Source organism: Rhyacophila brunnea, unplaced genomic scaffold (genome assembly GCF_057557595.1).
Source record: "Rhyacophila brunnea isolate RB1 unplaced genomic scaffold, BYU_Rbru_1.0 scaffold_20, whole genome shotgun sequence".
NCBI lineage: Eukaryota > Metazoa > Arthropoda > Insecta > Trichoptera > Rhyacophilidae > Rhyacophila > Rhyacophila brunnea.
This window is the reverse complement of record NW_028232860.1, coordinates 303,390-317,821: the sequence shown is the minus strand read 5'-3', so window position 1 is coordinate 317,821 and position 14,432 is coordinate 303,390. Positions and strand designations below refer to the sequence as shown.

The following is a 14,432-nucleotide window of genomic DNA, read 5'->3' as shown; positions in this document are numbered from 1 at the left end:
TAAACTAAATATATTGCCCGGGCGTAAATGATTTCAGTGAGGATGACGTATACGGTGCATAGTGACTGTATTATCGCCTTTTGACAATATGGGCACATCGGTTTATGGTTTGCATTACAATAAGTGAGCGATAATATTGAAAACCTATGAAGAAAAAATATATTTACGATGTTGAACGATGTTTCATAGCAATGCAAGCAGTGCAATGCACTTGTATGATGTTAGACCAGCCGCCGCTGGTTACAACGTCTTAAAGTTGAGAGTAGTTTAAGTTTATTGGTCTATTTGGACACGGGGGGAAATGGATCTGAGAAAATACAGGCAACCACACATTGTGGTCTTCACATTGCCCACAGCTAAGTAAATGTTGCTTATCGCACCTCGCCCTTACTACTGCGCAATTCCCGCTTCCGCCCGCCTCTCTTCCTCCTTTTCTATTTATCGTACTGCACCTTGAAGCGAGGCCATCTCTATAGCAGAAGGTTTTCTTCAACATCTGTGTATAATATACAAATTAAATGCAAACCCAGTTGTTAATGTTTATGATTTGTTTTGCAGAGTTTACACACCTTTTCACGAAGAGAGTCCGGAGTCGAGCACCAAAGCATGGAACGCCGTCGCCAATTCGCTGATCCTAATAGCCGTCATCATAGTCATGACCGTCGTGCTGATTCTGCTGTATAAATATAATTGTTACAAGATTGTGCACGGATGGCTCATAGTTTCATCTCTGATGCTTCTCTTTCTCTTCTCGTACTTGTATTTAGAGTGAGTATTGAAAACAGTCAGAGTGACCACAAATGAATTAATTTTATATATTAAATATGTTTATATCTTTATAGTATCTAACCATTCCAAATTCAAAATGCATTATTCTGATATCCACTCATTTTACAGACCTACAAATTTATCTGAAGAATGGGATGGGGGAGCCACTGTCGAAAACTACCCAATCAAGACTAATAACTGGACAAAATCTGACATTTTCAAAATGGCGTCCTATGGTAGTTCGTAGTTCCATTTTTGCCCATTCTACAGATAAGTTTTTAGGTCTGTACACAAAATAATAAAATGAACATCCCACCTTGCATAGTATCAACTCGGTGTCAAAGAATATGTTTCTTTTTCAATAGTTACGTCTGTATCGCAATGCGTATTAAAGTTTGTCATTTAAATAAAACGTGTGTTTAATATTGGTAATATTTGACAACATTCGGACGGTCTTTATATTATTTGTTATGTTTTGTGGCCTTACCGTCATTAATTCAACAACCAAAACTGGCTTTAAAATCTTGGTCTATGGGGACTCTTTTGCTTCTATCTTATTAATTTATTCTGTGGGTCATTCATGTATGACATCACATTCTAAAGGGGGAGGTCTAATATAATGTGAATATTTCTAACAATGGGGATATAAACTCCTTTTTTCTGAGGATATAATATTCCAAAATATCATTATACAGAAGTATGTAGATCATTTTCAATGAATTTGTTTTTTAACATAATTTAGACGGGGGTAAAAGATTTTGTAACCGAGTGCGACAATGGGGGGGGGGGGGGCAACAATATGAAAAATCGTGTGACTTCATTTACTTAATTTTTTTTCATCACAGAGTAGCCCTCAAGGCATACAACATCCCGATGGATTACTTCACTCTAAGTCTGGCGATGTGGAACTTTGGCGTTGTGGGGATGATGTGCATCCACTGGAAAGGTCCCTTGCTGCTGCTGCAGTCATACCTCATCTTTGTGGCCGCTCTCATGGCGCTGGTCTTCATCAAATACCTGCCCGAGTGGACCACGTGGGTCGTGCTAGCCGCCATCTCAATATGGGGTATGTTATGTCCAAAACCATTTCGCATTGTAGATCATCCCCCATATTATAAAAGTTTAATCTTTTTGAAAACCTTCCTTCAGTTTGCAATTTGGACTACACGATTCTAGATTGAGCCAACTGTTTCAGCATTATCATTTTTTATCTTTTGATGTGTACAAAGGTCAATTCGCTCAGTTGTTCATGAGGTCAAATTCACTGTGATTATTTATATAACATTGAAAAAAAAAATGTGTTCTTCATCGCGATCAACTTTAAGTAGAATGTTCATTCCTTGTTCGCAACTTTAGACGAATCCTTAAAGGTTATTACTGTCGATAGAGTAACTCTTGCCTCGGTCAACAAATGTCAATTGATAGTGGTATGACAGGATTACTTGCAGACAGGGACGGCTCTAGTAAAGGAGCAAAGTGTGCACTGCACTCCCATCATCGATTAAATAAAAATATATAATATACAACCCCCATGTATTCCGAAAAATACGATATCGAAAACTTATACGAAATCAATCATTTTGAATTCCGCGCGCATTCGAGCAATAGTGATTTCGACGCGCAACGCCACCGTCTACCAATACACACGTAACTACACCAATGAGACGCGACTAATACACACATACCTCCATCGGTGAGACATGGCAAGGAGCAAAATTCAAAGTGTACCTTGAGTTTACACTATTTTTCACGCATACATTTAAAAATTCACAACAGCAAATGAGGCTAGTAGAATCAAAACCAACAAAGTTCTATAAGACTACATGAATCTTCGTTGGAAATGATGTTTTCCAAGTTAATTCTTCAGGAGGTTGCTTGTACCTAATGCCATAGCACACAAAGCTTAACTCGGCGTTCGGACAATAAAACCATACACTGGCCGATATAAATATTCCAACACAAGCGCTTAGGCCACGCGTCGAGATATAGTTGGAAGCCTAATTATTGATGACTAATGTCATGTCGATGCATGCCGTGCAAAAATAGAAATATATTCCCGACTTATTTATCAAACGGTTAGTTTAGTAAGTTTAGTTCAACGTACGCCGCTCCCGGTTTCACCGATTTCGCCGATATTACTCGTATTATGCTAACGTTGGTGGATTAATTTTTTTATTTTCATTTTGAGATTACCCTATTACTATTAGTGTTTCAATAGGTAGATGTACACACAGTTCAGTTCAGCTTGTTGATTTTTTTAATCAGGTGGGTATTTCACAGAAACGCTGTTATTGAGAATAAATAGGTACTTAGGTGTAGAATTGTAGACGTAGGTGGGTGGGTAGCTTTTAACAATTAATTATCCTAGTGTTTGTCGTATTGAAGTAGGTACCTAGTTACATAGGACTTATAATATTTATTATTACGTTTATTTTGTACAGATAGGTAGGTAGGTATCTATTCAATAAGAAGGAAATGGAGCATAGGTACTGTCGTTGAATGAGAATTTTACAAGTGGAATTATTATTGTTCATCGTTATTTTAATGAGCGATTCACATCGAGACGGATGACAGTTTACATTGGCCGACATTATTAGCTCAGCCAGGTATTCATTCATTGAACGGTACCTACCTACCTATTTATAATTTTTCTTATTTGAAACGATAATGGGGCCCTATTTCGTGATCGATTTGAGATTAGGTGGTACCTATTTTGATAGGTAAGTAAGTACGATAAAAAGGCCCCATTTCTTTCGTGGTCATTTTGAGATTAGGTAGGTATCATTAACCTTATCATTAGGTAGGTAACTGTGTAGGTAGTATGTCGATAACTACCCACTGTCCTATAGTTTAATGGGAATTAATTTTCCGAGTCGAATTCATGAAGCAATTATTATTCACATCGGCGCATCATCTATTCTATAGGTGGGTAAGTATAAAGACTGCTTTCGGATCACAATAAGTGCTAATACTTCGATACAACCCTACCTTGGATAGCTGCCGTAGCGGCAGAATGTCATCAATGGGAATTTAGAGCATAAATCGACGATTCAATGCAATAACGTCATCGTAGGTATCGTGACAATGCATTCATTAAACGAAGCTGCGATTTTATATGACAGATCACAGCACTGTCGTGTCGCGGGAACGTTCTGCGATTTGAATCTGACATGGGCTGATTTTAAAGAAAATACCGAAGATATTGATTTTTCCCACTCAATATCGACGTTTCGGCTTAAATATGTTCAATAAGCATGTCACTCATCATGTTAAATGTGCCGAAATTCCTTCGTTGCAAAGTTTATATCATTTTTTGCAGTTCGACGTTTAACATAGGGGCAGATTGGCAATGCGCGGAGGTGACATTTATTTTTTATAACTTTTATTATAACTATCTTATTACTCAATGGACAACGTTAAAACTTTGGGGAATATGTAAATATGCATCGTCTAAAACATATCTACAATGCGGCTGCACGCAATGAATTTTTAAAAATCGGCGGTCACAGTTAGAGTTCCGTAAACAACGCGACCGAATTATGCCAAATTATCAGCTATGTTTCGCATTAATCATTTCAAAATCATACGTATATTTAAAATGTGTACTGAAGAGAGCTAGCCGCCTACCTAGCCGGCTGGCTTTATATTTTAGTAAATGAATTTTTTTAAATCGGGTAATTTAATACTTAATTATAAATAATGAATAATTATTATTAACGTGACAAATTTTAACTTAAAAATGAACTAATAGTCTTATACAGTAGAGAAGATTTCTACGTTACTGTTGGAGCATTATTGCTACTTCAACTTTTCACTAATAATAATTTACTGGAAGTATTTGGCAAAAGTGTTACCCTATTAAAAATAATTTGTACAATCCCGATGATTTCAGTAGGAAGTGAGCGTTGTTTCTCAACTTTAGAAAAGGTTAAGTCATTTTTGAGAAATACAATGACTCAAGACAGGCTAAATGCTCTTGCGATGTTAAGTATAGAAAAACAATTGATATCGTCAACACCAGACTTTAATGTTCGTGTTATCGACGTGTTTTCAAAATCGATGGAAGATGGGGACTTCTTGCATAAATAGGTGAGTTTTTTTGCACTCCCTCATATTCTTGTCACCGGCCGCCACTGCTTGCAGAACCTAATTGGCATGGAGTCCATTTCGGCGCTTTCATAGTGCCTTCAAATTTGCGGCCGACCTCTACTAGGGGATGGCACAATAAGAAGAAGATGGACACATGCTCGGTGAGTAGACAACCGCTGGACAAATGCCATCTATAATAGGGACACGCTAAAACCCGCTGGATAGACAAAATAATTAATGATGTGGCAGCAAAGAACTAGGGACCGAGAATAGTGGAAGGAGCTGAGAGAAGCCTTTTGATAAAGGACCGAATAGCTGTATAACGAATAGCTGTATAACGAATAGCTGTATAACAAATGCCTGTATAGTGATGTATAAGCATGTACTGTAGACGTATATCAATGATTTAAAAAATTGTGTACATGTTAAATAAGTTATTGTATTTTTAATTTCAGACTTAGTTGCGGTACTCACGCCAAATGGTCCGCTGAGAATACTGGTGGAAACCGCTCAGTCAAGAAATGAACCGATATTCCCCGCTCTCATTTATTCCTGTAAGTAATTTGACACTTGACTATTCATTCTTGAACTTCAATGGCCAAACGCTGTTTGGCAGCCGTAGATACAAATGTCAGTAGCTAAGAAATTCTGTGTTAAGCAATCTAATAATATGTATCAGTGAGTTTGCACATACAACCGTGTACCTGACTTAACTATCGTGATTACTTTCAAAGAACCTACTTTCTCTTCAGAGATTCCTGCTTTCAGCCATCCACATAGTAGTCCGATATTGAGAGACCCGTAGTGTCCTTCACTCGGTCGAACCGTCGTGTAGGCAACCTCTTTCTTCCACATAGACTGCTTTGATATTTCAGCTGACGTGCCTCTCTAAATTATTATTTTCCTTTCTTGCTGTCGCCAAAGATGCGGGTGTTTTTCCTTATTTATCGTTTGTGCTGCTAATTATCGCCAGTCTGTCGTAAGCCGTAAGAAATATAAACTGAGCATAGTGTCAAAAGTTTTCATACCTTTGCCTAACCCATATACTATTGTATGAAAAGCTATTTACAAAAACCGAAAAGTTCACATTTCAATATTAGTGGTAAATTACACTACCTTGCATTAAACGTAGTTGGTTGGTTTTAATGTTTCTTTCTTTTTTCTATCGTATTAAGCGGGGTACTCATTAGCGAGACTTAATTATGGCCGTTGCAGATACAGTAACCAGTATGGACACCAAATAATTAGCTCACTCATTAGCGAGACTTAATTATGGCCGTTGCAGATACATTAACCAGTATGGACACCAAATAATTAGCTCACTCATTAGCGAGACTTAATTATGGCCGTTGCAGATACAGTAACCAGTATGGACACCAAATAATTAGCTCGCGAGCAGCTTGAGGCGCGCTCACAGCGATCGTTCGTTTGTCAGTTTTTACCGCGAATCAAAGGGAGGCTCGAAGTCGCTCGTGGACGTTAAATGTGATAACAATAATTATTCTGACATGATTCAGCTCAGAACGAACACTGCGGATACGGCTGCTCGCCATCGGTTACATGGAAATCATTGACGTCGCGTCCACATCTAGAGCTGGTTACAGTATCAGCAACGGTCACTGTTACGGCTCGCTAATGAATACCCAGCTTTCTATTTTCAAATTAGAACGATATGCCCATTTCTATTAGCTGATATGTTCTTTTTTGCAATACATTTATGTAAAATTAAATTAGATATATTAACATTTATTTATATATATTTATGCACCTCATCCGTACTCAAGAGTACGCGATGTAATAGACGTTGCCAAACAGCTGAAATGGAGATGGGCGGGACACATTGCTCGCCGAAAGGACGGCCGCTGGACAAATGCCGTCATCCAGTGGTACCCAAGGGGTACGAAACGGCCACAGGGTCGCCCTAAAAGCCGCTGGATTGACGAACTGGTAAAGTTCGGCGGAAATACGTGGCAGCGAACGACACAGGACCGAGAGAGTTGGAGAAAGCTTGGGGAGGCCTTCATCCAGCAGTGGATTGACCCCGGCTGATGATGATGATATATATTTATGTCAGTTTGAATCATCATCCGCGCGGCATAAGCGTTGGACTATAAAGCCGTGGGTCCCAGGTTCGAATCCTGGGTCTGGCAAGTACACATATTGTTTTTCAATTTGTGTGTGAGTCAGGGTATGGACCTAATAGGTTGAGCAAGTGGCTGACATCCATTTCTCGTAAAAAAACAAAATCTGTCAATACAAACCTCCACTCTGTGGAGGCCCATATGATCCTATCAGGATCGGACATGGTCGAAAAAAAAAAAAAAAATCATCGTGATTTTAAACATTTTTTCTGTATGATTTTTGCACATTTTAGAAGTCACATATTTTGTTGCACATAGAATACATAATAATATGTATGTAAATATGAATTTTTTTGTTTGGTTTTGACCATATATCTGACATATCGGCTTTTTTTATTAGCCGTCTTATGTATTGTGGTTGATTTTGTTAATTGAATTTGCAAGTAAGTGGTAGAACTCAATTATGATCACTCTAAAACCAAAGTCTTTGTTAATTCTATGATATTTGAGTTATCTATGTTGACAGCTGTTTCGGGCCATGTATCCATCTTCACAACGATCTTATTTCAGTTAATTCATTTTTCTGTAGCTAATCTTTGCCGTTTGTTTGTTTGCAGCCACCTTCATGTACAGCTACATGGCGGCGCCGTCCTCTCCCCAGTCGGAAGGTAGGGCTCACACACCAACCTCCCAAAGCCAATCCCGCTCGCTCTCCCGTCCCCCGTCATCCGACACCTCACCGACCAATCACGGTCATGCGCAGTCGCCGCGCCACACCACCACACCAAACAGACACCGCTCCCCTCCCCGGCAACCCGAGCTGGTGCCCCTATCTCGTCTCCGAACGCATGGTATGCCCCCTTTCAACTTTTATTTTCACCCTTATATTCTGGACTTTTACGGTTTTATTTGCTACCCATAAATCGAGCTTTTCGTGGTTCCACTGTTTGTTTAATGGTACGGAATGTGTCGCATTGACGATCAATTGATAAGGTCCGGCAACAATAATTGTTGTAGCCATTCAACAAAAGGTAAATATGCAGTATACATCGTGTCTTGTCAAGTAAGAAGAAAATAATAAAATAAAAATACAGTAGTCATGAAAACATCATGCGTAGATTAGATAACGAACAATTATTACATAATATTTTTGGTTTGCGTCCGGGCTAATATAAATATTATAATATAAATATGGTGCTCCAGCGACTGCACTAATTGTTCAAGAGATGTCTTGTAGATAAACGTATTCTACATTAAATGTTTAAAAATCATTTTTTTTTTTTGACCATGTCCGATCCTAATAGTATCATATGGGCCTCCACAGATTAGAGGTTTGTATTAACAGATTTAGTTTTTTTACGAGAAATGGATGTCAGCCACTTGCTCAACCTATTAGGTCCATACCTTGACTCACACACAAATTGAAAAACAATATGTGTACTTGCTAGACCCAGGATTCGAACCTGGGACCCACGGCGTTATAGTCCAACGCTTAAACCGCGCGGCCACCGTGGGCGTATCATTAGTTAATCTAAAATATAAACAAACCAAAACATAACTTGACCCACTTGGTTTTTAGACCTTGAAGGACAATACGGTGTATTGTGTATTTACTTAAAAATTGTGAAATCCTAGAATATCTTTTTTTAATCTACTTATTCTGTTAAACCTTAATCTTTAACATTCCGATCTGCCTTTTGTTTCCCTCATTATTTAGTTTGAATCACTAAACATTATCAAAAGTAACACCACTATATTAGCCGATATTTCATAAAGCACAACATGTACTAAATAAAAATATTATAAAACATTAAAATGATAAAAATGCTGTCCCAGATTCCCACCTTTACTCATTTGTATTTTAGAAATTTACCAGGTTCCCTTTCTCACATTATGTAGCTCTCTTTCTCCCCTTCCCCTGCCTCATTGTATTAGCATTAACAATAATTGATCGGAAAGATAGAAGACGGAGGTCTCAGGTCTCACTAAAACAGTTTTTAAAACTCTCAACTCCTTATTTAACTGCGTCACCAAAAATCATTTCAATCTGACGGCTACAGTTGATGTTAATTGTCATTACGTAAAAAAATACAAGGAATATGACTGAACTTGTTTTATCAGATATAGAGTGTGTTGAAATCTCTCTATTCATTACTCAAAATGGCCGATTTTTGACGTAATGCTATCTACCACTTTATGTAAAGTAATCACATGTCGCATATCAATAATTATTATTTAAATGGTGAATATCTAGTGAAGAGTAAACAACTGCTGAGTAAACATGGAATATATTGTAAAGATTCCATTACTATTACAAATTATTGTGCTTTTTACAACAGAAAAGTATCAATTGAATTATGGTAATAGATTCTTGGATTTCCACCGCGAGTACTTCTTCCTTCTTTCATCAGTACACAGGAACTTACGATAAATATATAGATATATATACGATAAAAAACAACTGTGACAATTTTATACAGTAAAATAAAATTTCGAAACAAAATGTACAGCACGTCACTGAAAATGCTCTCTATCTCTCTATAACTCGCCAATAGTGCCTGATAGGCTTGACATGATGAAAACGGTTCCGACCCAGAATAGATCATCGCTGCGACCACGTAGGTAATTGGGAAATGAATCGATCATCATAATATATGAGTATATTTCCACATAATAACATTCTAATTTGTTGAAAATATGTTGCATAGTGACAGTTTGTAGCTAAAAACGCTAATTAATCCCAGTTAATGCATACTTCAGAGGCTTTGTTAATAGACATTATTTTTGCTAACTCATAAACCCAAGATTTCTGCTTAGCGCTTTGAATACATCACAATATGTAGCAAGTGATCTCGTATTGAGAAAACTAATGTTGTATTGTTTTGGTGTTACGTATTTAGAATACATCTGCTAGAAGTCAAATATTTTTTTCTTTAAAAACTAAGTATTGAATGTTATTTTTTTCACAGAAGGCTCAGGCGGAGAAGCAGGTTTCGACAACGGTTGGACAGAACGTTCGGCGGAACGCACAGAGCAGAGGAGAAGAGAGTTGCGAGTGGAACAGGAGGGTAACAGCGCTCCCCGGACCAGGGCCGTGCCCCGGGCCATTCAGCAAACGGACAACCCTCCGCCACCTCAACAGGTTGAGGAAGAACGTGAGTGGAAACATACAGCCTACTTATAACTTATTTTCCTTTTGTGCAGCATCGTCGTGGTGTCAAAACCAGCTATATTGCGAAACTGCATGTGAGCCAAAATATGTTTTAATGCCAATTTTAACCCTCCTCCCGCTAACGGCATCTAGAAATGCCCATGATAGTTAAACCGTTCACCGCTAAGGGCATCCAGAAGTGCCCATAAGTTTCTACCTCCGTATTTTCGTAATTCGGCGAGTAATACAGTCGAAATTTGTTTGAAAAACTAGCTGGGTTATTCCTTTACTGACATCTGTGACTTTTTTTCAATAAGACTTTTTAGATAATTCGAAATTAAGCAAAGACACATACCCTGTCGATATTGGAGTAAAACAGATTTCCAATGATTGGTTTCAAAATTTACCGCTAGTTGCTTTGCGCAATTTGCGCCGGCGCGAATTGATGTTAATGATCTCATACATGAAATCGGCTAGTGCGGTGATAATTTTCAACAGTCGATTGCTTTCGTGTTGTGATTGATACATTTCAAAGTTTTTTACGGTTTTCTATAAAATTATTATTGATGCGCCATTCTGTTAATAATTAATTATGTGCGTTAATTCTTTAAATGAAAAGTGATTTTATGAATTAAATCAGTGGTTGTAAAGTGAAAACGAAATTATTAACACATAAATAATTTAAAATTCCTATAATAAATCTTTTGTACTGTATGGAAATACATACGAAAAATTGAGAATAAGTAAATAATAATCTGTAAAATATTTAAATTTAAATTAAAAAATGTAGAATAGATTTTCAAAATTCACGGCCACTCATTTTTATTTCAAGGAAAGTGATGATTAAAATTCTTCTCATTTTAGTCGAATAAAGAACTAAGATTAAAATTTAATATTATTGTGTAGTGAATTAAAACTTTAAATTTCCTCAAAACTGTTAAGTTATAATAGCATATTTAGTGTTTAAATAAAAATGTCTATCCCTGATGTTGAATGTTTGGATTCGGACTATGAGATGGAAAGTGATAATGAAGAAGCTGCGCTAGTAGAACATCCCGACGATGTTGACGAGCCTTCCAATATAGGCAGTGATGAAGGAGTGGCTGAACCGTCTACCAGTGCAGCACCAGACAGTTTACTCCAATCGTGGACTGCGGGTCCCTTCGTGCCGATCACATACGATTTTGATAGTTTCAATTCAGGCGTTAACCCTAGTGTACAGCTCAATGAAAATTCCACAGAAATGGAATTTTTTCGTCATTTTCTTAACAAAACAATAATGAATACCATAGTTAACCATACAAATAATTACCACAACCATATGCTCAACACACAAGCCCACACTCCGAATGCAAGGATCCATGCCTGGTATGATACATGCCCAGAAGAGATGTATGTTTTTTATGCTGTATCAATGTTGATGACAAGAAATCGCCATCTCACAATTGAAGAACATTGGAGTGCTGATCCATTATTAAATTCTAAAATATTTGGCCAAACTATGATAAGAGATCGGTATGAGTTGATTCTACAAATGCTACATTACTCTGATACCCAAATCCCTACTGGAGATCGTCTTTATAAAGTGCGCTCACTTCTTGACCACTGCAGAAAAATATTCAAAGAAACAATGCTACCAAACGAAAATCTCTGCATCGACGAAAGTATCATTGTTTTTAAAGGGAGATTAATATTCAAACAATTTATACCGTCAAAAAGACATAGGTTTGGAATCAAATTATTTGTGATTTGTGATGTGGAAACCGGTTATATTTTAGACTTTATTATTTATTGTGGTGTAGAAACCGAAATAAGTGATAGTGAACTTTTGGGAATATCTGGGGCTGTTGTCACCACTTTGATGAAGGATTATTTTGGTAAAGGGCATAAAATATTTTGTGATAATTGGTACAGCAGCCCAGAATTATTTCAGTTTCTACATAAAAAAAAGACAAATGCTTGCGGCACGGTACGTAAAACACGAAAGTCAATGCCAAAATTTGATAAACTGAAGAAAGGACAAGTAAAATCTCTTAACCGTGGCCCATTGCTCGTGTTAAAATGGCATGATAGGCGGGAAGTGCATATGATCAGTACCATGCACGATGACTCCATGGTACCGACAGATAAAATTAATAGGGCCACAGGACAACCCATTATAAAACCACAATGCGTTGTGGATTATAATAAAAATATGGGCACGGTAGACAAAGCTGACATGATGTTGAGCAGCCTCTCGTGTATGCGAAAGAGTCTTAAGTGGTATAAAAAGGTTGGATTCCACATCATAGATTTATTTTTATTAAATAGTAGCATACTTTACAAAGTTATCACCGGTAAAAAAATTAGTTTAGCTGAATTTCAATTAAACGTAATCCGGCAATTAATCGAAACATATGGCAGTGCCTCAAGACCATCGACATCACAAACTACTCGTGTAGTTAATAACCCAAAAAGAATTTTAAAAACAGAACTCCTAAGACATTTACCCCGTAAAATTCCTCCAACAGTAAATAAAACAAAACCATATCGAAGATGTCGTGTGTGTATTGCTTCAACTACTAAAGATAAAAAAAGAAAAATGACGAACATTATGTGTGAAGCATGTGATGTCGCTTTATGCTCTGTGCCCTGTTTTTATGACTACCATGACAAAATCAATTTTTGAAATATAGTTAAGCCATAAACATTAATTAGGTGTGACTGAAATATGAGACCAAGTTGTAAGGAAATAATATAACAATAACGATTGTGTGCGTTCTGTGTTGGTGTTAAAAAACGTGTGAACATTAATCATCGGCGCAAGTGTCTACCACTTATCCGGTATCATAGAGGCCACTTCACTCTGCGGTATGTACTCCAAGCGTGCTTTATTATGTATGACAGAATTTCTTAAAGCTCTGTTGCTTAATTTACGATCTTTTTGTTTATTTTCACATGCTGTAAAATTAAAAGGAATGTTTTATTATAGCTAGAGCCACTCAGTGGATTTTAGGTACATTTTTAATGACGTTTCGGTATGATTTATGAATCGTAAAAATCGCAGCGCGCCCGAACAAGTACATGAGCGAAATTATGTCGCGATAAAAAGGTTAATGGAATAGATGCACGCACTGCAGATACAGTGACCATTATATTCTGAGCATATTTTTTTAATAACAACTCTATGTCAAACACGCTTACGCTGTCTGTCATTCATTATTCAGATCTACAAACATCCAAGCTTTAGCGTCACTTGACCACACTAGTATGACTGAGCATCTGGCTCTAAGAGACTTTGCTGTGAGAAACTAAACGTGAGGTGACTGACTACTAATGATTAAAAATGTATGCTTGGATTTCAGGTGGAGTGAAGTTGGGACTAGGTGATTTCATCTTCTACAGTGTTCTGGTCGGGAAGGCGTCCTCATACGGAGACTGGAACACGACGCTGGCCTGCTTCGTGGCAGTCCTCATCGTAAGTTTTCATCTTCCTCACATACTCTGATTTAAGTGTTTTACACACGTCTTTAACCCATCGATTTAAAATTGATACGGTTTAGTGCTATTTTTGGGCTGGAGGTGTCATCGGGCTGTAGATGATGAAAGAACGACCGTTACAAGGTGTCCACTCAAAGGCAAATGATAACTGACTTTCTGGCCGGAATTGGAAGATTTTGATTTGGAAAACATGCGGTAACAACTCAGTAAGGTGAAACAACAAACAAACGCATAGTGTGGTATAAGTGTATTAAATAAAAAATGATTGGTTAATCAATTTTTAAGTATGATAGGTACTGATGGGTTTTGTCTTTTTTTCTGCAGGGTCTATGCATCACCCTGCTGCTGTTGGCGATGCTGAAGAAAGCTCTGCCGGCGCTGCCGATATCAATCACTTTTGGACTGGTCTTCTACTTCGGCACCAAAGTCATAGTGGCACCGTTTTCGGATGCACTCGCCAGTGAACAGGTGTTCATATAGCAGTCCAAAATAATCCCATTTATAACATTCCCAATTCGGCTAGAAAATATTTTAATTTTTATATAAAATCACTAGTGATACATTTTACAATTAAGGAAAGACTATTCGATTGAATTTTGATTTTTTTGTACGAATTTGTGTAGGACAAAATAATATTGAAAATTATGGACAAACGGCAAACTAAAACACGGTGATTGTTTGTATGTGATTTAAAATACATCTCTATCATTTTATCTGGCTCGGAATGTGCTGTAGAAGTAACAAAATACAACTTCGGTAAGTATTTTGCAACATATTTCTGCTCGTACCATCCAATATAATACAATTTTATACTCTACATTTTTTTTTTACATTACATATAAAGCTGCATTTAGACCAAGCGA

At 37.3% G+C, this 14,432-nt stretch overlaps 1 protein-coding gene across 3 annotated transcripts in view; it reads left to right on the top strand.

Annotated features, from left to right (window-relative positions):
* The window catches only part of Psn (presenilin), a 19,419-nt gene extending 4,987 nt beyond the window's left edge, over positions 1-14,432 (top strand). For 2 of the 3 annotated variants that reach the window (XM_085948426.1, XM_085948428.1), the window contains exons 3-9: positions 559-768; positions 1,614-1,834; positions 5,313-5,411; positions 7,556-7,789; positions 9,908-10,093; positions 13,434-13,546; positions 13,894-14,432. In XM_085948426.1, the coding sequence (XP_085804552.1) occupies positions 559-768; positions 1,614-1,834; positions 5,313-5,411; positions 7,556-7,789; positions 9,908-10,093; positions 13,434-13,546; positions 13,894-14,049 (1,219 nt within the window). In that variant the 3' untranslated portion in view covers positions 14,050-14,432. The remainder of the gene's footprint in view (positions 1-558; positions 769-1,613; positions 1,835-5,312; positions 5,412-7,555; positions 7,790-9,907; positions 10,094-13,433; positions 13,547-13,893) is intronic. The other variant, XM_085948427.1, reaches the window with a different exon arrangement.